Source organism: Panthera pardus, unplaced genomic scaffold, assembly GCF_024362965.1.
Source record: "Panthera pardus isolate Hobbes unplaced genomic scaffold, ASM2436296v1 HiC_scaffold_27, whole genome shotgun sequence".
NCBI classification, from domain to species: domain Eukaryota; kingdom Metazoa; phylum Chordata; class Mammalia; order Carnivora; family Felidae; genus Panthera; species Panthera pardus.
The window spans coordinates 77,896,316-77,923,167 of record NW_026526843.1 but is presented as its reverse complement, the minus strand read 5'-3'; the positions used below and the strand labels follow the sequence as shown (position 1 = coordinate 77,923,167).

The following is a 26,852-nucleotide window of genomic DNA, read 5'->3' as shown; positions in this document are numbered from 1 at the left end:
TTGGGAGCATTGCCTTGAAAAAGTTGCTTGCTATAGCCAAGTCTCTTTCCCACCTTGGAAAATAGAGCTGGTAAGTCCTGTTCTATAAGGTACTATGGAAAAGAAAGAGGACATCCATTCTATCTGCTGGATAATACCTCCAAAGTTTTGGGGAACTATTCCTCTCTTCCAGATAGTTCAGTTAGGGCTGATTCTATCTCCTGACTTCAGGGGCTACATGGGCCTATTGTGTCCAGGTCTACCATTAATGAGTCAGTCAGTCCCTGAATTTTCCTCATGGCGCTGCCACTCATCTGAAGGAGTCAGATATGCAGTTTTCTGTCTATTAAAGGGCTAAAAATGCTGCAGTTTGTTATCTGTTTATTTTTAGACTGAAGTCAGCTGGAGGCACACAATAAAGCAGAGGATAGGAGGAGGCTCAGTCCGAAGTGAAGTGCAGATGGGGTGGAGCTTTCAGGCAGCTGGCTTCTCAGGCATAGGTGGTGACATACTGGGGCCCCATGTTTCCAAAGTAGGAGCGTTCCCACTCACTCATAAGCTCAAAGTGCACAGGCCGGTGACAGAAATTGCAGGCAGCCATAGACACATCCTGGAGAGGCAGCCCCACCTCAGTCCAGGCTACCAGCAGCTTCTCTAAAGGTGGTAGGGGGTGGGGAAGGAAAGAATTGGTTAGACTAGGTCTTAATCCTTGTGTCACAATACAGATGTGCCAAGATAATGATCCCCTCAAACCTCTCAGATATCTTGGAGCCAGAAGTAACCTCTTCTGTTTGCTCCATTGTGTGCTATGAATGTTACCATTTGTGTGTGGGTGCTGTTATATACAAAAGATTGGGAAGCATCTGACACAATTTAAAGCTGCACTGGTCTGGTCTGGACCACTGTGTAAGTACAGGACATGCTGTGGCCTAAGAAGTGAATCCATCTGCTTGGAAACTCAGCCTGATAAGATAACACTGACAGTAATGAAACAGTGTCATCATTGTGACCTGGGAGCCTGGGGAAGAGGGGGTTCCTGGAGTGGGTGGGAACCCAGAGGAGAGAACCTGACCCTGTTGTTGGAAGTGCCTCAAGTGTGTGCCAGGGCTCTATCCTTGGCTTTGTTTTTATGCTTACTCCCTGGGAGATCTTGTCTAGTCTCATGGCTTTTAAATACCACTTATATGCTAATTCTGAACATTTCAACTCAGCCCAGACCATTCTGAATTCTAGATTTGTATATCCAATTTTCTTTCTGTATTTCCACCTGGATGTCTGATAAACATTTTTCACTTCACATGAACACAACTGAGCTAATGATCTCCCTACCTTCCATCAAGTCTAATTTCAACCTTACCTATCTCGCAGTTGATGGCAATTCCAGTTGCTCATTTGAAAAATTTTAGAGCCATCCTTTATTTTTCTCTTTTTCTCCTACCACACATCCAATTTATTAGCAAGTAACCACTGGCCAGCAAGTAACCACTGGCTTCACCTTCAATAATTAAAACACTTCTCATCACCTTTAATGCCATCATCAGGTCCTAGTCACTATCCTCTCTTACCTGGATTATTACAGTAGCCCCCAAATGGATCTCTCTGCTTCCACTCAGTCTCCCTTTCAGTCTATTCTCAACATAGAAGTTGGACCAGTTCTATTAAAATGTGAGTCAACTATGTCACTCTGCTCAAATCCTTCAAAGGACTGTCTATTTCAGAGTTAAAGCCAAAATCCTTCCACTGGACTACAATACCCTACACAGTCTGGCCTCACATTTCCCCTCACCCACTTTTCTGTCTGCCTCTTGCTTATACCACTTCATCTACACTCATCTCTTTATTGTTCCTCAAGTACAGAGGAAATACTCCTGTGGTTGGGTCTTCCCTGCCTTATGTTGTTCCATCTGCCTGGGATGACCTTTCCTTTGATATCTACCCAGCTAATTCCTTCACTTATTCATAGCTTTGTTCAAGTGTCACCTCAATGATCTCTACCCTTAACACTTTAATGCTACAACCCTCCAAACTAACTCCTCCCCAAAAGCACTTCTTATCCCCTTATCCTGCTTTTTTTTTTTCCATAACACTTAAAAGTACCATGCTATAATGCATTACTTATTTTTTAAAGTTTTTTGACTATCTCCTTCCACTAGAATATAATCTCCAGAAAGATAGTTATTTTACACCTTTTGTTTACTGCTATATCCCCAGCACCTAGAACAGTGTATAGCAACAGTACATACTCCCATACTCAATAAATATTTGTTGAAAGAATGAATGAAAGGATAGCTGATTTAAGTCTAGGAGGTAAAAGGAAGTAAGCCGGAGGGAAGAGTGAAGGAAAGCATTCCTATTAAAAGGGAGCATAATTGGCAAAGCACCAGAGGTAAGAAAGTACAGCAAAATGAGGTAACTATAAGTCACTCAGTGTAACTAGAGAAATAAAAGACATTTGGAAAAAAAGTGAGGACATAGAGATCACCAGGTTGAAGGCATTGAAGGCCATGCCAAGGAGCTTCAACTGTTCTATATGCCAGTGGTCTCCAAATTTTGGAGTGTACATTCTATCAATACAAACATTTTAGCACATACCTTCAATCTATGTATATTTTTTATATACTGAAACTTGTATCGTCAGTCTATATGTTAAAGATCCATATCAGTAATGCCTAATTTCCTATTTTTAATATATAAAAGGTAAACACAAGATTCTAATAGCCCTGCTCATCCTATGGATCATCTTGTATACCTCACATTGGAGACCACTTCTCTAGTCTAGGCAAATAGGAAACATGAAGAGGTTTAAGCAAGAGAGTTAGTCAAATGTTTACAAAAACCCCTCTGATGGTCATTATAGGGAAGAAATTAGGGATCAAGAGAGAAGCAAAATAATTAGGAAGAAATCACATTGACATACTCAAAAACTGGCAATAGAAAAAACAGATTAGGCTGTAGAGACCAGTTGCAGGATTTCAGGAAGGGTCAGCTGTGGGATTGAAAGATTGGTGGAGTCATCGTAGATGCTTCTCATATATCTTTCCTGCAAAAGCTCAGCGTAAATGGACACTCAGAGAACCGAGAGTACTGAGGACTCTATAATTGAAGCCCAGAACAATTTAGAGGACTGAGCAAAAGATCCAGGAGTCTGGATCATCAGCTGAGGTAGTAGACCTAGTGGTTATGGCAATGGAAGTAGAGACAGACTCCCCAGTTCAAATCTAGTAGCTGTGTGATCTTAGACCCATTGCTATATATTTTTATGCTTTGATTTCCATATATATATATATATATATATATATATATATATATATATCTGAAGAAGTTGAGAGAATGAATGCCATTCAGTTTAAAAGTTTATTTCTAGAATATCTATTGTGTGCCAGACCCTCTACTATGGTAATAAATGGATGAGAAATAGACCCATAGGGCTCTAGTTTGGTTGAGCCATATATATATGGCTCATATTATATATATATAATGGAAATGCTAATAGCATCTCTATCCCATGAGTATTAGATAAGTTAATACATGCAATGTTTGGAACATGTAAGTACTTAATAGATGTTGGCTAGCATATTTGGTGTTTTTAAATGAATGAATGGCACCTAACTATCTTGTCTTTCTTGAACTCTAATACTGCCTATGCTCCAGACATACAGAATGACTGTTGCCAATGTATGTCCTCTGTTTTCCTATCTCTAGGTCCTTGATCATGGGATTGCCTTATTCTGGAATGTCCTTACACTATACCACGTGTACTTCAAGGTGCAGCACAAGGACTTCCTCACCCACAAAGCCTTCCTAACTTCATGCTTCCTACTTTACCTAGCCCTACGTGATCACTCTCCCTCCAGCTCCCGGAGTGCTAGAGCTTATCATACTGGAGCAGTACTGTCTATGTCTGTCTCCTTTGCTAGACCATCACCTGTCTACATGTCTTTTGCCCAACAGAGTTGGAATACACATCTGCTCTATGCCAGGCCCCATGCTAAAAACTGCACCCAATGAGAATTCAGTAAACTTTAGGTGAATTGACTAAACTGGCATCATTCAGGATACAACTCAACCTACTCGGTAGTTCTACAGGTCTTTCAACTCATTCTCTGTCTTGTGTTGTCTTTGTAGCCTCATAGATTGACACTCTTCCACTTCATTCCTACTACCCTACTTTCCAGTAACACCTGCTTATTGTTCTTGATATATCTCAGGCTGCTTCCCACTATTCACCTTGCCTTTCTTCATGCTCTTCCCTTTGCTAGGAATACCACTTCCATACTCTTTCTTTTCTTGGTCCAATATCACTCACCTTGTAAGACTCAGCTCAGGTGTTACCTCAGTAGGAAGCCTGTCTTGAATCTCACATGTTGGGTCAGGCCCCTCGTTTCTGCTCCCACAACTCCCTGATGCACTCTGTTGAAATTTGATCACCCCTTAAAGTCATTGTTTGTGTCCACTATGGCTCAACCAAACTAGAGCCCTATGGGTCTATTTCTCATCCATTTATTACCATAGTAGAGGGTCTGGCACACAATAGATATTCTAGAAATAAACTTTTAAACTGAATGGCATTCATTCTCTCAACTTCTTCAGATCTTGGGGCTGAAGGCAAAGAGACTGCTATAGACACCCATATTGAGAACTTACCCACAAAGTCATCCATCATCTGAGGGCTGTGGTGGGGGGAGGGTGCCAGGCGCAGCAGCTCTTCACCTCGGGGGACAGTTGGGTAGTTGATGGCCTGCACATAGATCCCATGCTTGGAGAGCAGGAGATCACAGATCTTGCTGTTCAATGCTGCATCACCCACCTGGGGTCAGGAGAAAAGCCTGTCAGTATCTGCTAACCTAATAACTAGTTCCATTAAGCAGGTGGAGGGAGCCACATCAATGAACATCACTGAATTTTTGGACAGTTTTTTTTCCATAAGGGGCTTATAGTGGCAGCTCCAGAATTTCTATTAAGGAGTTTCTCAGAGGCAGCAATTAATTTGAAGGGGTTGGGATGGAGGTGGTGCTAGGTACCTTGTCTTGATTCTGTTTGCAGAGCAAGCACACTGGTTTTACCTAGATGGCATGTTAATTTGTGGTGGTTCTGGGTAAGAAGATACCCCCTCCCTAAACTACCTCTGTGGTGCTTTCATTGGGTTAATTTAAAAAAATATATCAAAATAGTCTTTCTCAGTATCCCCAATATTTCCCAATATCCCCAAAAAGGAATACTGGGTTAGTCCAAGGAGCAGTGACTATTTCTCATCCATAAAACAGTCACATAAAAAGTGTCCTTACCACACCCTGACATACTGACATATACAAATAGATGTTATTTAAGAAAGAAATAGCAATTCATTTCTAAAGGCAGTAAATTCTTAAACATAGTTGGGTATCCAAAACAGCTTCTTGTCCCATGATTTTTTATTTTCTATTTTCTGACTTTTTTTTTTTTACTTCAATTCTTATTAAGAAATGTTTCACATCATGACTGTATTATACATACACATATACACATATACAAACCTCAAACAAATGTCTCACAAAATGATACCTTCTCTATGTTTGATGTATTCCAACATTTTCTATTCTGTTTTTTAAAAATTTCTAATGCTAGTCATAACCTACTAAACTGATTTTGTGACCCACTAATGGTCTTGATCCATAATTTCAAAAACACTGAATTATAGGTCATGGGTACCTAATATTGTGAGGGTCAGGACAGTCTAATAATCATGAGATTATAGCTAATGCAAAAAGAGGTGGTTAATCCAGAATGGCTGATAATTTTTCAAAAAGGTAACAAAGTTCCAGATAAGGAGAGTAGGAAAGCAAAGAGTTGATGAGAAGAGCTGGTGTTGATTTGCTGGGTGTGGGAAGGTCCCAGAAGAGATAAGTAAGTAGGGCAATGGTCAGGGTTGGGCTCTCACCCGGATAGGGATGATGTGGCTGGGGCAGGGGATGACAGGAAGTCCCCTGTCCATTAGTAGCTGGCGCATGTGCTTGACATTTCGCTGGTGGGCTCGCCTCAGGGCTTGGCCCTCCTCTCCCTTGAGAAGCTGCACAGATTCCAGAGCTCCAGAGAGCACCATGGGAGGGAGTGAGGTGGTGAAGATGAAGCCAGCAGCATAGGAGCGTATCATGTCCACCAAGTCACTGGTGCTGGCGATGTAGCCCCCCACACAGCCAAAGGCCTTGCCTGGAGACAAGGAGAAGAAGGATATGCACAGAGACTATCATTAGTCTCTAGAGGAATAGGATCATATCCAGGTAACACAAGGATGTGCACCAGAAGCTGGAGCTCCAGACTCCTTTCTCAGGCCTCTGCTTATCTCTCTTGTCCATGACAAGACAGATAACTGATAATTCTGCTGCTTTGAGATAGGACTTTCAAGGTCTGCCATATGCAGTGACTAGATAGGCAGGAACTGGGTGGGGACCTTTAGCTGGTTAGGCCCAAAAGTGGAACTAAAATGAAATTTGGAGCTGGAGTAGGGAAGGAATTTAGAATCACAACTCTTCATGTACTGACTTGAACCCGGCTATTTGGCCCAGCTCAGCTTTTTTTTTTTTTTTTTTTTTTTTTTTTTTTGAGAAAAACCCTCCCAGACTTTCTCAGCATCTCTGCAGTAGGGTGGGAGTGGAAGGAGGGAATCCAGGAGTTCCATAGCCTGAAGCTGTGAATTCTACCCAAATATCTTTTATAGCTTTGGGGAGGAGGAAGGAAAGGGCCTTACAGGGGCCTTGTTTCTGGATTATATATAAAGGCAGCCCAAGGTACTCACCAAGAGTTCCAGAGACAATGTCAATCTTGTGCATAACTCCATCACGCTCCCCAATCCCAGCACCCCGGGACCCATATAGTCCTACAGCGTGAACCTCATCCACGAAGGTCAGAGCTCCATACTGGTGGGCCACATCACACAACTCCTCAAGGGGACAGATGGCACCTGAGAAAATAGAGGTAGGAGATTACAACCCTTCCCCAGGGTTTGTGACCCATAACTACTTTGGGTTGGAAAAGGATGAGGGTGTGTATACTCCGGACTATTTCAAACCTCTTTAAATGTGTTGAATGCTTCCACCTCATTCCCACTTAAAGGATGTGTGTGTGTGTGTGTGTGTGTGTGTGTGTGCGTGTGTGTGTGTGTGTGCGTGTGTGTGTGTGTGTGTGTGTTTGCGTGTGTGTGTGTGTGTGTGTTTGCGTGTGTGTGTATTATCCCTAGTTTGCAATCAAAGCTTACCTCTCTACTTTTTACTTCTGACAGTATCTGTCCTCTTGTTTAAGGCATTTTCCAGCCTCATTCAATTTTTTTTTCCCTCCTACAAGTCTGTGTATTTTCACTTAGGGTTGCACTGGCCCATATGATGCCTTTGTTTTAACAAATTTAAAAAAAAAGCAACTTTTTGATCTAGATTAATGCCATCCTGATTTCAGATCCAATTCATTCACTCAAGCAGGTGCTTTTGGAATCCCTGTCAATATCTTTATACTTCACTGGTCCTCCTTGTTTCTATCTTTCTGGATTTCTGTCATTATCTTTTTTTCATAACCATTTCCATTGTTATTTCTATGTCTCCATTTTTCTGTCTCTGCTTTTGTTTTTCTCTTTCTCTTTTTTTCTCTCCTTCCCTCCCTCCCCTTCCTCCCTAACTTAACCATCTCACTTCTTGTGTCCCTTTCTGTCTACCTCTTTCTGCTTCAGACTTTCTTTCTCTGTAAGTTTGTGTCTCTTTCTGAGTTTCCTTGTGCTTCTATCACTTTGTCTTTTCTGTGCCTCTGTGGGATTACGTTTCTCTCATCTATGTCAATACTGTTACCTGAGGGCACCCTCCCACAGGCACAGTCTCAGTTTATTGAATGAAAGAGAATTAGAAGTAATCTGTATGTTTCTCGCTATTCTTCATACAGATTTACCATTTTCCCACGTTATTCTAGACATCTTCTATGCTTATAGTTGTTTATAAGGTCTTCAAATGGCTATGAATCTCATATATAGACTTTGTGGCCACTCTGCATATATAAGAACTCATACATTCTGTCTTTCCCCATCTGGAAAATGCTGAGGTGCAGTCAGTTGGAATACAGAAGAACGTTCTTCAGGTGAAAACAGGGGCTCCAAACCAGGATTAAAGAATGTGAGCAACTCTTGGGACAATATGAGGGAAGAAAATCACAGGAAGTGGAACTCGAGATAAAGAGTAAGATGACTCAAGCATCATTTCAATGGGAGAAATTTAGCCCTAGAATTGATAGTTTAAGCAGTTTCTGCCAACAAAATAAGGAGCCATTCGCTTGCAAATGTAAGGAAGTTAAATGATCCCAAGATGGTTTCCACTAAAGACAATGAATTAGACTAGTTTCAGCTAGTTGTAGAACTGCAGTGGGCACAACAGTAAGTTCTTCACATATATCAACTAAATTCTCACAGCTACTCTATTATAACCTCCATTTTACAAATAAAGCAACAGACACAGAGCAATTAAAAAATTTGCCCAAGCTATTAAGTTGTCATATTGGGATTTGAACATGAATAGTCTGGTTCTGCTGTTTCAGCATCACAGTTACGTTATGCTGATGGCACTTATATTGGCTAAATCAGGTAATACTATGGACTCTCCTTTGTTTCAGTTGGAAAAACAACAAATTGAAATGAAGTGAGGGCATCTCTCTTTAATAAATCAAGAAGGTGATGCCTAAAACACATGATTTCTGCTAAAAAAGGTAGCAATAGAATAATTTGAGCATTGTTTTAGTTAGGGGAAGATCAGAGGAAGAAGGGTAAAGATGATTTATTTCTACTTAGATCATAATAAATGGGATGACTTCCATTGTCTCTAATTCTTGCAACCAAATATTTTATGTTGGGGAAAACTGAGACTCAGGGAGTTTAAGAGTTACCCAAGACCATAGAACCAGTAAGTGCCAGAGGTGAGGCTTGAGCCCAGGTCTGTCTCACTTGCAAACAAATTTTGATTCCAATGCTTCATACTAGACCTTGCAAAAACTCTCAGCCAATGGTTTGTAAAATTTTTTATTGCAGAAACCAGACACTTGGGTGATTGATATGCACATCATTTCTAATGGAGTATTGTGTGAAGGAATTGGAATCATATATCCTAGGTGCAAATACTTTGGCACCAATTTACTGATCCAACCAAGACAAGTTGAGTGCTGTCTCTGAACTTCAGTTTTTTAACCTATAAGATCAGTATAATAGCTGCCTCCATCCTTCAGCTTATACTGGCTATATGACCTTGGGCAAGTTACTTATTTGTGTCTCAGATTCCTCATATAAATAAGTAGAAATAATAATAGTACCTACCTCATAGAATTGTTGTGAAGGTTAAGTGAATTAATACATGTAAAATACTATAATTTTTCTTGACATATAAAAAATTCTATACGTGTCAGCTATTATTATCATCATGGTTTTTATGATGTACATACCATCCATGGAGTGAACGGTCTCAAAGGCCACAATTTTAGGTATCTTAGAGTTGGACTCTTTTAGAAGTTTCTTCAGGTGGTCAGGGTCATTGTGCCTGAAGACAAACTTGGCTGCTCCACTGTTGCGGATACCTTGGATCATTGAAGCATGATTGCCTGCATCTGAGTAAATCTTGCACCCTGGAGAACCAGAGGCATATTTCTTAAACTTCTGTTCTGGTATTTCTACTTCAACCTCAGGACTGACCTGACAGGGGCAGAGAGCCAACCCTCCCTCCCTTTGAAGATCCTGCTCTGCTTCCTTCTCCTCTGGAAGTCTTTTTAACACCTCTTCCTCCCTTGAAAGAACTACCCTGCCTGAAATTTTGACCCCTATGCCCTTCCCTTCAGTCAATTCTAACCCTGATTTGGCACTGACTATCTTGGGGTGGGCGAAATTTTAATTTCCCAAGAAGCCCTAGAGTTTCTTGAGGGCAGGGTCTAAATATATAAAATCAAAATATATAAGATCAAGCCGTGGAAAGGAGTTTATCCTAGGGAATGCTTGTTGACTTGGACTGATACTAGATTCTTCCTGGTCTAAATAAAATCCCACCTCCTTCAGGTAGCATCTCTCTGCTTATAGTTACAGGGTAGATACTTAGCAGATTTTTAGTTTGAATCATAAGCTCATGGCATGTCAGAGCAGAGCAGAAGAGCTAATACTTATTCTTCTCAAACTATTTCAAAAACTAGAAAAGGAAGCAAAACTTCCAAATTCATTCTATGCATCCAGCATTACCATGATACTAAAACCAGATAAAGACTCCACTAAAACAGAGAAATACAGGCCAGTATCCCTGATGAATATATATGCAAAGATTCTCAATAAAATACCAGCAAACTGAATCCAATAATATATTTTTAAAAAGTAATTCGCTATGATCAAGTGGGATTTATTCCTGGTTTGCAAGGGTGGTTTGATATTTGCAAATCAATCAATGTGATACACTACATCAATAAAAGAAAGGATAAGGATCATATGATCATTTAAATAGATGCAGAAAAAGCATTTGACAAAGTACAACATCCACTGATGATAGAAACCCTGAACAAAGTAGATTTATAGGGAACCTATCTCAACATAATAAAGGGCACATATGAATAAACCACAGCCAATATCATCCTCAGTGAGGAAAAACTGAGAGCTTTTGCTGTATGGTCAGGAACAAGACAGGGATGTACACTCTTACCACTCTTATTCAATACAGTACTAGAAGTCCAGGTCACAACAACCAGACAACAAAAAGAAGTTAAAGGAATCCAAATCAGTAAGGAAAAAGTAAAACTTTCACTCTTTGCAGATGACATAGTACTCTATATAGAAAACTGGAAAGACTCTGCCAAATAACTGCTTAGAACTGATAAATGAATTCAGTAAAGTTGCAAGATACAAAATCAACATACAGAAATCTGTTGCATTTGTATACACCAATAATGAAGCAGCAGAAAGAGAAATTAAGGAATCAATCCTATTTATAATTGCACCAGAAACAATAAGACACCTAGGAATAAACCTAACCAAAGAGGTAAAAGACCTATACTCTGAAAAGTTTAGAACACTGATGAAAGAAATTGAAGAGGACACAAAGAAATGGAAAGACATTCCATGCTCATGGATGCGAAGAACAAATATTGTTAAAATGTCTATACTACCCAAAACAATCTACACATTTAATGCAATCCTTATCAAAATACCACCAGCATTTTTCACAGAGCTAGAACAAACAATTCTAAAATTTGTATGGAACCACAAAAGACCACAAATAGCTAAAGCAACCTTGAACTGAAAAGCAGGGGCACCTGGGTGGCTCAGTTGGTTGTGTCCAACTTCAGCTCAGGTCATGATCTCATGGTCTGTGAGTTTGAGCCCCACATCAGGCTCACTGCTGTCAGCACAGAGCCCATTCCAGATCCTCTGTCTCCCCCCCCCGTCCCTCCCCTGCTCATGCTTTCTCTCAAAAATGAATAAACACATTTTAAAAAAAGAAAAGAAAAGGTGAAGGTATCACAATTCTGGACTTCGAAGTTATATTGCAAAGCTATAGTGATCAAAACAGTATGGTACTGGCACAAAAACAGACACATACATCAGTGGAACAAAATAGAAAACCCAGATATGATTCTGTTTGTCAATTAATTTTCAACAAAACATGATAGAATATCCAATGGGAAAAAGACAGTCTCTTCAAGAAATGGTGTTGAGAAAACTGGACAGCAACATGCAAAACAATGAAAGTAGACCACTTTCTTACACCATACCAAAAATAAATTCAAAATGGATTAAAGACGTAAATGTGAGAGGAAAAATCCCAGAGGAGAACACAGGCAGTAACCTCTTTGACCTTGGGTGTAGATTCTTACTAGATATGTTTCCTGAGGCAATGGAAACAAAAGCAAAAATAAACTATTGGGACTTCATCAGAATAAAAAGTTTATGTACAGGGAAGGAAACAATCAACAAAACTAAAAGATATCAGATATTTCTGTATCTTTCTGTCTCTGGTACTTAGTATAAGGCTAAGTACACAGTAGATGCTGAGTAAACATTTCTTGAATGAACAGATGGACAAATTACTTAATTATAAGTGAGTAAATAAATATGTTACTGAATGAAAGAGTGAGAGGAGCGGTATCAAAAGATGAGGCTGAAGAGGTAGAATGAAGCTAGATTATTGAGGACTTTAGAAGCCATGATAAAAAGTTTGGGTTTGTTCCTAAGTACAATAAGGATATACTACAGGGTTTTTGGCAGAAGGGTAATGAAGATAGGTTTGCATAAAAAAATATTATTCTGACTACCATGAAGAAAAGAATACAGGAGGGGAAAAGTGAATTTAGAAAATGATTTTGGTTTAGGCTAGGATGGTGGCAGTAGAAATGGAAAGAAGTTTAATTCTAATGATTGAAGAGGAGGTTCACTGAAAAAAATCCCAAAGAGGTTGGATTTGGTTGGGGTTATGTGTGATCTCACAAAAGTTTCTGAGAAGTAGTGGGGATGTTTACAGTGTGCTGAAGAATCAACAGAAGGTAGTAGATAGCAAGTGTGGAGACTTCTCTCAAGCAGTTTGTCTGTTATAGGGAAGATAGAGATAGGGCAGTAGCTAGAGACTGATGAGAGGACATTTTTTTAGATGAAAGAGACGTTAGCATGTTTAAAGAGGAGAGGCTGAAGACACAAGGAGAGAGGGAAGCGATAGATCAAGGTTCCTAAGGAGGCAGAGGAGAAAGAGACACAGAGCACCAGCAAAAAGGATTAGTCAACAAGAAAAAGGGCACCTCTTTCATTGTGACAGGAGAGAAAAAGTGAGGAGAGGACATGTGGGGATGTTTGAGTTTGTAGGTAGTTTTTGTCAAGGAGTTGAGGACATTGCTACCTAGGGTCTTCTATTTTCAGGGAGGAAGGAGGTGAAGTCACTTGCTATGGGTGAAGGTGAGGTGGAAGTGTGGGAAGGCTGAGAAGAATGGGGGATTTGCAAAACTGCTTTGGAGACTTGGAGGGCTGACCATGGAAATAGAATTGCCAGACACCATACAGGTCCTGGTAAAGGTTGGGTACCATGAATTTTTAGTGGCTCCCATCTGAGAAATTATATACACCTAGGATTGACATGGAAAAGGTTGAGAGTTATAGTCATCTGTGATTGGAGCTGTGATAGAATGACAGGCATATGAGTTGAGGACATTATTAACTAGAGAGTGGGAGATTGGGAAGATTAAGTCCAGATGGGATCCACTGGGATTGGCTTTAGGCAGAAGAGATGTGCCTTCAAATTGTAAAAGAAAAGAATGAAAGAAGGGCAGATGAAAAATTAGATAAATTTGTAGGTTTGGTGGCTGTAAGTTAAAATAATTTCTGTCTGGTGGCTTCTATTTTGTGTGTGTGTGTGTGTGTGTGTGTGTGTGTGTGTGTGTGATGTGAGATGTGAGGCTATTTGCTAAGAGTGAAAGAAAAGATAGTCACAGGTTTTAAAAGAGAAGAAAGTTTGAAAAAAGCTAGTATGGAGACATAATAGGACTGTTTATGAGTGTTAAGAGCCCAGTTGAGTTGGGAGGTGATAAATTTATGGTGTCAACCATCTGTGAGGTTGGGCACTACTATCACTACTACTCTGTAGTAGTCTTCAGCTTAAGTGCAGAAGGGGAGAAATGAGAAGGATATAGTATAGTCATCCAGTGCTGAGGATACACAAAGTGGGTAAGAAGAAAGGGCAATGGGAGGAAATGAACTCATAATAGACTGAAAAAGTGATGAAGGCAGTGAGGCTGCATGCTGTACTGCAGGATACCAACAATAAGCAGAACTCAGGCCCCAGGCTTACCTGGCAGGATCTTTGCCAGGGTGAATAGAGTAGAGTCATTGGCCACAAAGCAGGAAGAGAAGAGTAGGGCTGCATCTTTTTGGTGCAGCTCAGCCAGCTCCTGCTCCAGCTCCACATGAAACTTACTGGTACCTGAGATATTGCGAGTACCACCAGCTCCAGCTCCATGACGCTGCAGGGTCTCCCTGGCGAGGAGAAAACAGGGTAGACAAGGAGAGGGAAAGAAACCCTTGTCAGGCACGGAGGAACTGAGTAGGTTTCTCTTCATTGAGGACAGTGTTGAATTAGTGATGCTTATGAGCTATGTTCTATGTGTTCAAGTTGAGGGCAAGATGGAGAAAATGATGACACCTGGGTCCTCCTTCTCAGGCTGATGGCATTCAGGGATGGAGGGAGAAGCTAGGTTGAATGTAAACAGCTTGGAAGACCTTCTAGAGGAGATCACACGCTATCTCTGGCAATACTCATTCTGTAACCAGAGTAAGAGCTCATGGAAAGTGGGACTTGCTTGGCCTTTCATCTTCTCATAGAACTGGACAATTAGGACTTTGGAAATCATGGTTTGTTGATTGACATTGTTCATATCTGAGGATTAGATATGCTGGAAGACCATGAACAAAAGGGTTGGTAGGTAGAACCCAGGTTTCCACTGCTAGCTCTGCCTTTCCCATGTGTGGCTTTGATTCTTCTCTGTATTCCCTGTGTTCCCACAGCTCATGGCCCAGATCTTACTACTCACTGTGTAGCTTGCAAAACCCGAGGGTGTCGGCTCATGCCTAGATAATCATTACTGCACCAGACAGACACATCCTTTGAGGCCACAGAGGCCTCAGAAAAGTGTTGGGCAAAGGGGTATGCATCAGCCCAGCGGTTTACAGTCTTGAACACACGGTAGGTGTGGTCCTGTTTCTTCTCCATGATCTTGTGCCTGAAAAACTGGTCATAACCAAAAACATCGTTCCCTGCAGAAGTAGAGATGGAGATGAAAATAATTCATTTTAAATTACTTCCTGATTAGTCCATATTTCATTGGCACTGTTGATTTTGAGTTCTCCAGTTCTCTATTTATTCATTTATTTGATAAGTCATGAACTTACTGAGCCACAGTATCTCTCCACTATTTCATTCAACTATCCCTTTGCTTACTCACTTGCTTATTCACTCAGTAATTTATTCATACATCACTTGGGCTGCCTCCCCTGGCATGGCCTCCTCTCTTTTTCTAAGGTTAGCCTTCTTACTGAAATTACTACTTCTAGCTTCAGTAAAAAGAGTTTCGACAGATCTGGTCTCTAGTCATTTCTCTGCCACTTCCTAGTTATGTGACCTTGGGCAAGTCATAAATCCTCTCTTAGTTTTAATTTCCTCATCTGTAGAATGGGGCTAATATCTTCTTGCAGAATTGTGAGCATTTGATGACAAACAGAATGTAATACACCCAAACTAATGTCTGGTACATAGTAATATTATTGCAATGATAGTAGTAGTAGTAGTAGTCTTAGTAATAGTAATAGCCAATATTTCATTATATTATTATAACCAGTATTTAACAAGTGCCTATTACATGTAATGCCTTCTCTTAGGGACGTTATAAATATTATTTCATGTATTCCTCACAACAGGTTATTTTTTAAAATTTTTTTAATGTTTATTTTTGAGAGAAAGAGTCAGAGTGCAAGTGGGGGAGGAGCAGAGAGAGAGGGAGACACAGAATCTGGAGCATGATCCAGGCTCTGAGCTGTCAGCAGAGTCCAATGTGGGACTCAAACTCAGGAACTGTGAGATCCTAACCTGAGCCACAGTCAGATGCTTAACTGACTGAGCCACCCAGGTGCCCCTGGAGAGTTTTATTAGTATATTCATTTTACAGATGAGAAAATGGAGACATAGACAGTTTAGGTAACTTGACCAAGATTTTGCAGCAAGTAAGTGGCCTACAAGTAAGTGACCTAGAGTTTATTTTTTAAACTGCTACTACTACAAAATGGAGCAATACTATTTTCAGGATAAATTGACATAATGTATGCCAAAAGATTTGTTAAACTCTAGAACTCTATACATGAGACAGAAATCATGATTGTTGCAAATGACAACTTTCATGGTAGGGATGTAAGTTGGTAACATCTTTGCTGTAGGGATGTTTAGAAATATGTATCAAGAGTTTTTAAAATGCAAATGCTGACATACTTAGAGAAATATTTGCAGCATTTTTAACAGAAAAATGATTGACATCAAGAACTTATTTTTTAATTATTATTTTTTAAAAATTTATTTATTTATTGTGAGAGAGGGGGAGAGGCAGAGGGAGAGAGGGGGAGAGAATCCCAAGCAGACTCTGAGCTGTCAGTGCAGAGCCTGATGTGGGGCTCAGTCCCACAAACTGGGGGATCATGACCTGAGCTGAAATTAAGAATCCCACATTTAACCAAATGAGCAACCCAGGTGTCCCCAGAACTTATTTTTTAATAATTCTGAAAAATAACTATGAAAACTTTTCGCACCAGGAGAAAAATGGGCAAAGAATATAAACAGAAAATTAAATAAATGTGGAAGAGGATGCTTAATCAAGGAAAATCAAACTGCAAAATAAAATTTTTACCCATATTGATAATGATTTAAAAGTTTGATAATATCATAAGTGCTGGAGAGGGTGTGAGAATATGGATACTCTCTTTGATAACTGGTACACCCCTTTGGAGCACTAATTGACAATATTTATTAATATTGAAATTGTACACAACCTTACACCCTAAGAATTTTCACCTCTTAATGTTATCCTAGAGGAAAAAAAAAAACTTACCTATGTGCATGAGGAGTATATTCAACGTTGCTTGTTACATCACTGTTTGTAATAGGAAAAACTAAAAACAACTCAATAGGGGAATAGCTAAATAACCTCTAGTATATCCATACTGGGTCTAAGATAATACTATATATTATCATTGAGTACATTTATATGTACATAAAACCAACATACAATATAAACCAGAAGAAAGTTGAAAATTGAATAAAAATTGAATATAACAACCTGAATTATAAATGCTTGATTAACTTAATTGATGGTGTATCCATGCTACAGAAGACATTTCAACCATTAATAATTATTATGCAGCTCTATGCTTAGGGACATGAAATGATGCCCATGACATATTGTTAGGTAAACAAAGCAAGATAACAAAACTGATAGAATAAAATCCCATTCCTAATAAAAAAACATGCATATGGAGGGAAGCATAGGAAGTGTGTGGTGTGTGTGTGTGTGTGTGTGTGTGTGGTCAGTCATGGGAAGATATCTGGAAGAAAATACAACAAAAAGGTAATCGTGAATGGTGGAGCTCTGAGTGATTTAAATTTCCCTCTTTATATTTTCCTGTATCTGTTGAAAAATACAATGATTCGGGGTTCCTGGGTGGCTCAGTCGGTTAAACGTCCGACTTCGGCTCAGGTCATAATCTCACGGTCCGTGAGTTCGAGCCCCGCATCAGGCTCTGTGCTGACAGCTCAGAGCCTGGAGTCTATTTCAGATTCTGTGTCTCCCTCTGTCTCTGACCCTCCCCCGTTCATGCTCTGTCTCCCTCTGCCTCAAAAATAAAGAAACGTTAAAAAAAATTAAAAAAAAAGAAAAATACAATGATTCATATTCCTTTTATATTAGAAAAAGGCCAAATTGCGTTATGAAAAATTAATATAAACACTATAAACACATACAAAAAAGGGAAAAGAAAAGACTCTCAGTAAAGGATGAGTTTTTGAGGGAAACAAAGAGAAGAAATAATAGGAGTAAACCTAGTATTTAAAGAGCCTTCAAAACAGCTAGAAACATTTCCATAAACCTAATTTTATTTTTTCCTCATGATAACCTGTTGAGGCAGGTATTAAAATCTCACTAAAGGGAAGTGACTTACTTGCCAAACCACAAATATCCAGCAAGTGCCAGCATTAAAATTTAAACCTAGACTCCCTTTGGTTCCAAAGCACTTACTGACATTTCCTCTATCATTTCAGAAGCCTCTTCAGCACTTCTTCCACATTCCTACCTCTCTTTATATCCACCTCATCAAACTCACCAACCATGTTGTTCTGAACCAGGTGTGTGACCTTTTCTGAAATTAGCTCTGGCTCCGGAAGACTGGACAATGGATTTCTCAGGCTGGTTGAGGCCAGGGAGCTGTGCAGGTCTGACAGAGAGTGTGGGATTCATTGGCCATGAAGAGAGGGGAGAAAAAAGAAAGCATGTGCTGTCCTTTTAAAACTCAATACAACATGAAAATTCAAGTTTATGAAGTAGAGAAGCCTGCAGAGAGAAGAAATATTCTGTAAAGTGAGCCCCTACTCATCTCCCTAAGTGGAAACCTGTGTCGGGACACCTTCTATAAGGTGTTATATTTTCCTCATTAGAATTTTCCCTGGGGTTAAGTAACTGGGGCTGCCACCCTGCATCTTGCAGTTGGGAGGTATATGCAGGACAGTGTACCATACTCTTCTTTTCTGAATGTCATTAAAATTCAATTTTGAAATTTTTACCTTTAATATCCCAAAAGGGCCTATGAAAAATATCAACACTGTGATCATCTTTCAAATGTGATTATCTTGAATAGTCTGTGTGGGGAATAAGCTTAGGAATTCCCTGAGCCTGCACTGATGGGTTAACAAGGCATAAAGAATTATAAAGCCATAGGATGCTCACACTCATGTTTGGGTAAACAAGATTAGGTAAACAGGTATAGAGAGGGCGGGGCAAAAGCCCCAATACAAAGGTAGGTGAGGTGAATAAGATTAGGTATTCAGGGCGGATACGCCCCCCAAAAAAGCTGCTTTCACAGGAAGGAAGGACCAATTTAGGTGAATAGGCAAATAGGGCTATAGACCGCTACTGGGTGAAGTTGCCCAGAGGAGAGCTAATTGGCAAAAGAAAGGTGCCTTGTTAACCCTGAAGTAGCATGCTCTATCTGTCTTATCCCCTAGGCTAGCTAAGGTAGACAGACACAGCGTCTCCTGTCTGCCATTAACAACCATCTGCCTGGTGCCAGGATTTTGTTTTATATTGACCCAAACCCCTAACACTGCATATCTTTAAACCCCTCTTTCCCTCATGCCCATAAGTTAATGTTCACAGATTTATTGTCTCTTTGTGCATGTCCATCACTATGTTTGTAAGCCTCCTGATCCTAATAAAAATGGAACAAGGGCCCTTAATCAGGGCCCTTGTCTCCTCCTGGACCTTAGCCATCTCTCACATTTTAATCCTGCATCTCACTTTCTTGCTGGACAAGAAAGAACTTTAGACCCAGAGTCTACGACAAGTCTGCACCAATTGAGTTGACCTGGGGCTTCATGCCCTTCTGAAAGATGTATCTGCTTCTAGCACTTATTCTTTCATGCAAATCCAGATTATCATAGAGTGGTATTGCTTAAATGTGGGAACCCAAACTGTTGGGATCCATTTAGCCACTTGGGATAGAGGAGGAAGAACTCTAGAGGGCTCATTTTAGACTAATAGCTAAAAGTTACAAGAGCCTATGCACATATGTGTGTTGGGGAGGGTACATTTCAGTACACTGTCTAAGCTATTGCCTACCAGTGTCCCTTTGGAAAAGACTGGACTTCCCATCATGGGATGTGTACTAGCTGACCTTGAATTAGCCTAGCTGAGGACTGTGATGAAGTGAGTTCAAGCATTAGGAGTAGAAGCTGGATGAGTTGGCACTTGACTCCAACCTGTCTTGAAAGTCTTTACATCCTCCTGGACTTCTGGAGCTGCCTTCTGCACAATCTTGCTCTTCCCATCCTGGAGTTCTGACAGCATAAAGGGACAGTGGCTCTTGGCCCAAGATGGAGAGTCTATGCAAAGGCAAGAGAGTAAGTAGCAATGCATTTCCAACCATACGTTTAACAATGATTACTGCGACCTACTATATCCCAAAGCTCTATCTCAGGCTATGGTATATCTACATACCATATGTATGGTATATCTACAGAAATAGATAAGTCTTGGTCCCTGTGCTAGAGGAGCTTCTAGGCTGGCATAAATGGCATACACCGAAGACACATTATGAACAGTGCTGGAATGCGAGGGAGGACATGGGCTATGAAAGTCTAAAAGAGGGAGTGGACATGACCCAGAATTGGAATTGGACAGGCTGGAGGTATAAACAAGGCTCACAGAGGAGATAGATGATGCTCAAGTAAAGTGTCACATGAGAAGTATGAGATGCTGTAATACAGGGCATGGGTGAGGGTCATTTGATAGGAGTAAAGACTCAGAAGCTTGAGACAATAGAATTGATCCAGGTAATTTTAAGTAGTTTCAGCAAGACTGGATTATATAGAGTGTGAGAGGATGAGAGTGAGACTCTTGTGAGAAATATTGGCAGAAGTCAGACCCCAGGTGAATTTTGGGATTAACTTATTTGCCTTGACACTTTTCACATGAACTTTCCCATTTGTTAGGTAATGATGGCCAGTATGACTTCACACTTTGTCTCCAGGACTCAAACATTCTCTCCAATTTGCCATAAACTTCTTACCTCCTCCAGCCTTGGTTGCCTTAAGGTGGTTTTGAGAACTAGTTGGTCCTTGGGTGGTCAGGATAGGACAGCGTCCAATACCAAACAGGAACTGGTGAGTCTTTATCATCTTGCCCAGGAGGCCTATGTGGCCCCGGGAAAACACTGGACAGCACTGTAGCAACATGACTGCTGCTACCATACTGAGCCCAAAGTCCTGCAGAAGATGTGCAAGAGATGAGAGTCCATCATGAAGGCCTGGCCAAAAGCCAAGGGTCATTCCTGTGTTTGATCCTTCCCACCCAGTGCATGCTGCCCTCCCAAGAGATGTACTTATCATCCTTCCATGGCAAGAACTTTTCCCAATGTAAAAATGTTCCAATAGAGCATCAGGGAGGAATAAATAAGACAATGACCATTAGACAAAGTGATAAAGGAAAGTTCCAGCTGAAGGTCAGGAAGCCTGAATTCTGATTCAGACTGCCACTGACCCCTTCTGTGATGGTGAGGAGTACTAAAGTGTGATTGTGTGTGGCAGGATGAGAGCTGACAACTTACCAACTCTTTGATAACACTTAAGGCTAAAAATCTTTCTAAGAATATGAGCCTCAGCCAAGTTAATATTCAGCCTGCTAATGCAGACAGATGCCATTGGCCAGGGCTCCTGGTGCTTGGCTTAGAGTGTTTCCTGAGCAGACCCAGCCACCAAGGGAAAAGGAGTTTGAGACCACAGGTACCAGCTTAAGTAGATTCAGGGAAATAGGACAAAAAGGCGGGCTTTAGGCTCTACAGGCCATGTGCCACCAGACTGGTATTTTTCTTGCTTTGAGCTTGCAACTGGATTTTAGAAAAGGACAGTTAGAGAAGGAGATGAACACAAGACCCAAAGGGTCTGGGAAACAAGTCTATGGGCTAATGTAAGAGGCAGAGGCCATGACAGAGAAGAGAAAGGACAGAACGAAGATCAGAAAAAAGAAACCAAATACTTATAGTAGGCATTCAATAACTATTTGCTGAATTTAAGAGTAAGTTAATGAATGAACAGGGACTCAAGAGGAATAAAGAAAAGAGCAGGTGAAAGAAGAGTCAGAAGAAAAGAGAAATTGGGAAAGATAAAAAGAGGAAAGTAAGAGAGAACAAAGGTACAGTGATAGTGGTGAAGTTAGAAGACAGAAATTGTGGGGCACCTGGGTGGCTCAGTGGGTTGAGCATCCGACTTCGGCTTGGGTCATGATCTCACAGCTTGTGAGTTCGAGCCCCACATTGAGCTCTGCACTGATGGCTTGGAACCTGGAGCCTGCTTTGGATTCTGTGTCTCCCTCTCTCTCGGCCCCTCCCCCAATCGTTCCATGTCTGTCTCTGTCCCTCAAAAATAAATAAATAAACATTTAAAAATTTAAAAAAAAGAAGACAGAAATTGTGGGGAAGAAAGAGATCAACAACATAGGGAAAAGGGATAGGGTAGTTATATGAACAGGGAGAAGAGACTTATCCAGAAAAAAAAAAAAAAACAGAAAAAAGGATGATGGGAAATACAAAAGGATAAGGAAAGAGACTTAGATGAGAGAGAGAGAGAGAGAGAGAGAGAGAGAGAGAGAGATTGAGTGACAGCAGAGGTATAGGCAGAGACAGACAGAGGGATATAAAATGGACATGAGGAGAGATGGAAGTAACTACAGAAACTACAAAGACTAAAAAAACTGAGAGCAGGAGAGGAGAGAATACAGTAGGAGCAGAGAGTCAGCAGGGTTCAAAGATAAAGGAGAAATGCTTCCAGAGAGAGTCGGGGTGAGGGAGAGAAACACAGAAGAGTTACGGGAAGATGAAATCAACCTCACTGAGGGAGATGAGAGAGAGACTGAGCAAGAGAGAAAGGAGTAGAGACTAGATCAAAGAATACAGATGGAGAGGTGGTTAAGGTGGGTTTAGGATTAAGATGAGGGAGGGGTAAGAGATACAAAAGAGAAAGACAATGAACATGAAAGGAGAAATAGATTAAAAGGAAAAGGGCAAACTGGAGGTCCAATGTCAGCCGGTGAGACAAAATATGGGACAGGACAATAGGAGAGATATGGGGGAATGTGGAAAGACTAAGGCCCTGGCACCACCAGAAGAGATACTGAGTAGAATGTAGCAGCACCTCTAGTATACAGGACTTTATATTGGAAGGCAAAAATGAACAGGAGGAACTCATGGCCCTGTCCTCATACCGCAACCTCCTTCATATCTTACAGAGTATCATCCTTCCCCCCTAATTCACAAAGCAATCTCTTCCCCTTGTTTATCCAAGAATATTCTCTCTACAATATTCACAGGCTGTCATGGGAACATAGGTCAGTATGTGGGGCAAGGAGTATGGGCCCTGAAATTGGGAAAGGCCAAGGTATTGAAAAAACTAAATGAAACTCATGTTAAGCCTTTAGAACAATGCCTGGCACACAGTAAGTTTTCAATAAATGTTAGCTTTCCCTACTTCAATTTCAGCTTCCCAACTCCCTGTTGGATGTTCTTGGAAAGCCACTTCCCCTCTCTGGTTCATAGCTTTCATCAGCTGTCAAATGTAAGGCATTTATGGCTAGTTCATGGGGTAGGTAATGAATTGGATCTAATGCCTACCTCATATGTAGAGATATGAGTCCCCCTTTCCCCTGCCTGCCTGCAAAGGCCAAAGCACTTAGGGCTGAGTCTGCAGACCACAGATAAAGCTCCCAGTATTTATCACCATTGGGGTCTAACCACTCCCTAAGTTGGGACCAGGGTGTGGGAGAGGAGGGGAACTCCTTTTTAGAATCATTTCTGACCATCTGGATGGGGCTAGCTCTGGCTAAATTTGGTAAGGATGGGTGGATGGTCCAGGGAAAGGCAGGCAAAGAAAATGGCCAGGTTCCAGGCTCTTGAAAACTCCTTTTCCCAACATCGACACTGACAACAATAATGACAACAACATTGGGGTATGTAATGGGAAGAAAATCCCCCAAGATTGGAAGAAGGGTCCTGTCCTACCTTGGAATGATGGTGGATTATGGTCTACTCCCACCCCATGTATAAAAATGAAAGAAAACATATGGTATCTGTCTTTCTCTGTATGACTTATTTCACTTAGCATAACACTCTCCAGTTCCATCCACATTGCTACAAAGGGCCATATTTCATTCTTTTTCATTGTCAAGTAGTATTCCATTGTATATATAAACCACAATTTCTTTATCCATTCATCAGTTGATGGACATTCAGGGTCTTTCCATACTTTGGCCATTGTTGAAAGTGCTGCTATAAACGTTGGGGTATAAACAAGTGCCCCTATGCATCAGCACTCCTGTATCCCTTGGGTAAATTCCTAGCAGTGCTATTGCTGGGTCATGTGGTAGATCTATTTTTAATTTTATGAGGAACCTCCACACTGTTTTCCAGAGTGGCTGCACCAGTTTACATTCCCACCAACAGTGCAAGAGGGTTCCCCTTTCTCCACATCCTCTCCAACATATATAGTCTCCTGATTTGTTCATTTTAGCCACTCTGACTGGCATGAGGTGGTATCTCAGTATGGTTTTGACTTGCATTTCCCTGATGAGGAGTGATGTTGAGCATCTTTTCATGTGCCTGTTGGCCATCTGGATGTCTTTAGAGAAGTGATGGGGGGTGGGAGGGATGGGCATTGAGGAGGGCACCTGTTGGGATGAGCACTGGGTGTTGTATGGAAACCAATTTGACTATAAATTTCATATTAAAAAAATAAAAATGAAAGAAATTCAATACACTCATCATCTCTAAGGGACTTTTGACAATGATATTCTGAGTGACCTGGGAAAATACAGACTACTTCTTTGAATTTGTTGAATTATCAAGTTCTTTCAAGCTTCAATTCAAATTTCTCTGTTCCGATACTCCTTTCCTCAAGTTTGTCCAGCCTCACTCTGCCTGCCCATCTTTATGACCCATAATCTTATAGTCTAGTTACCTTCAGCTCTGTTTCCATTCCATCTCACTATCTATCATGGGACTGCAGTGTGTAAAATTAAATCAAGAAAGTATTTTAGGCAATTTAGGGTATTAAGAGCACAGCTTTGGGAGCCAGACATTTTTGAATCCTGGCTGTACCGCTCACTAGCTCTGAGACCTTAGAAAAGTTATGTCTCTTCTCTATATCTTATATCTGTAAAATGTAGATAATAACAAAGACAATTTACTTCACAGGGATGTTGTGAAGTTTTGGCAAAATAATCTGTACAAAGTATATAAAAGAGTGCCTATTTTAAATACTGAAAAATATGTTAGCTATTATTTTTATTTTTTATACTTTCTATGTAGAGAAAGTGAAGGTACATCCAAGTAAAGTCACATCATGAATACACTAGACTAGTTCATAAAAGTTGATTCTTGTCTCAATTCTGATTTTTGTCCTTATCATATTACAACATACTGTGTGAACTTGGGCTCTGTACTTTTCTTCTCTGGGCCTCAATTTCTCCATAGACATTGGACTAGATAACTTCATAGATTTCATCTGGTCCTAATAGTGAAACACTGTTGTAAATGCTTCACATGCACTGACTTATTTAATTCTAACAACAACACTGTGAGGTAGACACTAATATCAATTTTATTTCAAACCTGAGGAAACTGAGGCCCCCAAATATTAAGTAACCTGTCCAGGTGACCAAGCTAGTTAGTAGGAGAGGCACGATTCAAACCTAGGTCATCTGGCTCCAGAGACTGATACCTTAACCATTATGGATCTATGATTCAAATATTACTACATATTTTCTTTACTGAAAGCCTGACTCTAGATATCAATCCCCTCTGCTGCACTAGCAGGCCCCTTTCTGGGACATATGATTTTGGACTTTGACAAATGCCTTTACGAAAGGAACAGATTTCTAATTGTAGTGGAATTTCAGGCACCGGTGAGCATTCATTCATTCATTTCATTTAACTATGCACACATTGTGTGATAATCCTTGCCAAGGATCTTCTTAAAACAGTGCTTTTAACAAAAGTTATAATGGTAAAACTTCAGGCCACGTGACATATTATTACTTGAAGGTGTTCCCTGCACCTTAAAATCCCCTTTCATGTCAGCAACCAATCTTTAGTCCCAGAGATCAGAAGGGCCAACCACAACTCTATCCCAGAAGACAGTCAGAAACCACTCGTTGCCACATTACTTGCTATTTCCCCTTTGTGGCCTGCTTTGCAAGAATCAATTAAGTTTGGAGGAGATGTGATCACTTTTCTTCATGAATTGGAAGCATCAGGCCTTACTTCCCCTCCTAGTATCCTCCCACCATCATGGAAGAATCATAGAGAATTTTAGATACTTGGAATCATAGAACCAGAAATTTTTAGAAACGAAAATTTAGAAGACCACAAAATCAAAATCAGAAGAGGTTGTGGAAGTCATAAGACAAGCCCTCTTTTCAGAGAGTGCATGACTTGTCTAGGGTCTCACAGTGAATTGGGGTGAGAATACAAATCTATTGACTTTCAGCATAGGGCCCTTATAGTGACACAACATTCCTCTTCTACCTTCTTCCCTTTATGCTAATTATTCAATTCTCAGTTCCTTCAAATCTCTCTTTACCCAATTCATCCTTCCCATCATCCCCACATTCCCTCAATTTTCTCTCCCTACCTCTGGCCATCTAGGCACTGATCTGTTGAGCTCTGCCATCACTGAGAAGAGAGAAAGAGTCAAAGTGAAGGAGAAATGGAGAATTGGAAGAAATATCAAGACCTTTTTCTGGGAAACAGAGAAGAAAAGGAATATAGATACAGACAGAGACTGAGAGACACAGAGTATAAAAAAGAGAAAAAAAAGATTGAGAGAAGAATATACAGACAGAAATCAGACAAAGGAAAATTAAGAGAAAGCTAGAGTGTCAGAATTGAAGTGAAGTGAATGATCTTAAAAACCAACAAAGGAGGGGAAACAAGGGAGGAAAAGACCAAAGAAAGCCAAAAAAATATATAAAGAGAAAAAAAGAGAAAGAAGAGAAGGGGAAAAAGAAAAGAAAGAGAAAAAAAAAGAGAGAAAAGTGAGAGAGAAAATGACAGATTTTAAGGAACAAAGTTAGATCTAGTGAGGCCAGAGAGTCAGCGTATGCAGCCTTGAGGTGGGCAGAAGAGCAGAAAGAGTGCACCCAGGCTGAAAGCAACTCTTACCTGTTGCCCTGCACTGAGGACGAACGAACGACGGGTGGGTGCTGTGAGTCAGGACCTGGCATTTATCCCTTCCCCCTTGGCTCAGCTCCACCCTTCTCTCCTGCTGGCCAGGCTATTCATTGGCCCCAAAGGTATCTCAGGCTTTTGCTAGAGATAAAACCCAGTGTAGTCCCCTATCACCCAACCCCATCACTTAGCACTACCTCTCTCCTATTTTCTTTCTCTTCCTCCTCTGGAATAGTTAAATGAGCCTGCTGGGTTTTGGAATCAGATAATCAATATGTAGCTATAGCACCTTGAGCAAAATCACTTCTCTGACCCTTGGTTTCCCTCAACTATAAAAGGAGGACGATAAAACTCAGAAGCAACTGAAGCACAAGTGGGAATGGCCTCAGCTTTCATAGAC

At 40.6% G+C, this 26,852-nt stretch overlaps 1 protein-coding gene across 2 annotated transcripts; it reads right to left on the bottom strand.

Annotated features, from left to right (window-relative positions):
- Window positions 1–343: 343 nt before the first annotated feature.
- Window positions 344–26,544, bottom strand: ALAS2 (5'-aminolevulinate synthase 2). 2 transcript variants are annotated; one of them, XM_019436642.2, is made up of 11 exons: window positions 26,447–26,544; window positions 20,306–20,501; window positions 19,497–19,619; window positions 17,846–17,956; window positions 14,518–14,740; window positions 13,779–13,963; window positions 9,418–9,597; window positions 6,752–6,916; window positions 5,897–6,165; window positions 4,624–4,786; window positions 344–633 (listed from the first exon to the last, which is right to left on the bottom strand). In XM_019436642.2, the coding sequence occupies exons 2-11, from the start codon at window positions 20,484–20,486 to the stop codon at window positions 470–472; spliced, it is 1,764 nt and encodes a 587-aa protein (XP_019292187.1). In that variant the 5' UTR covers window positions 20,487–20,501; window positions 26,447–26,544; the 3' UTR covers window positions 344–469. The 2 variants fall into 2 exon arrangements, with proteins under 2 accessions (XP_019292187.1, XP_019292188.1); XM_019436643.2 differs by lacking the exon at window positions 17,846–17,956.
- Between the last annotated feature and the right edge of the window lie 308 nt (window positions 26,545–26,852).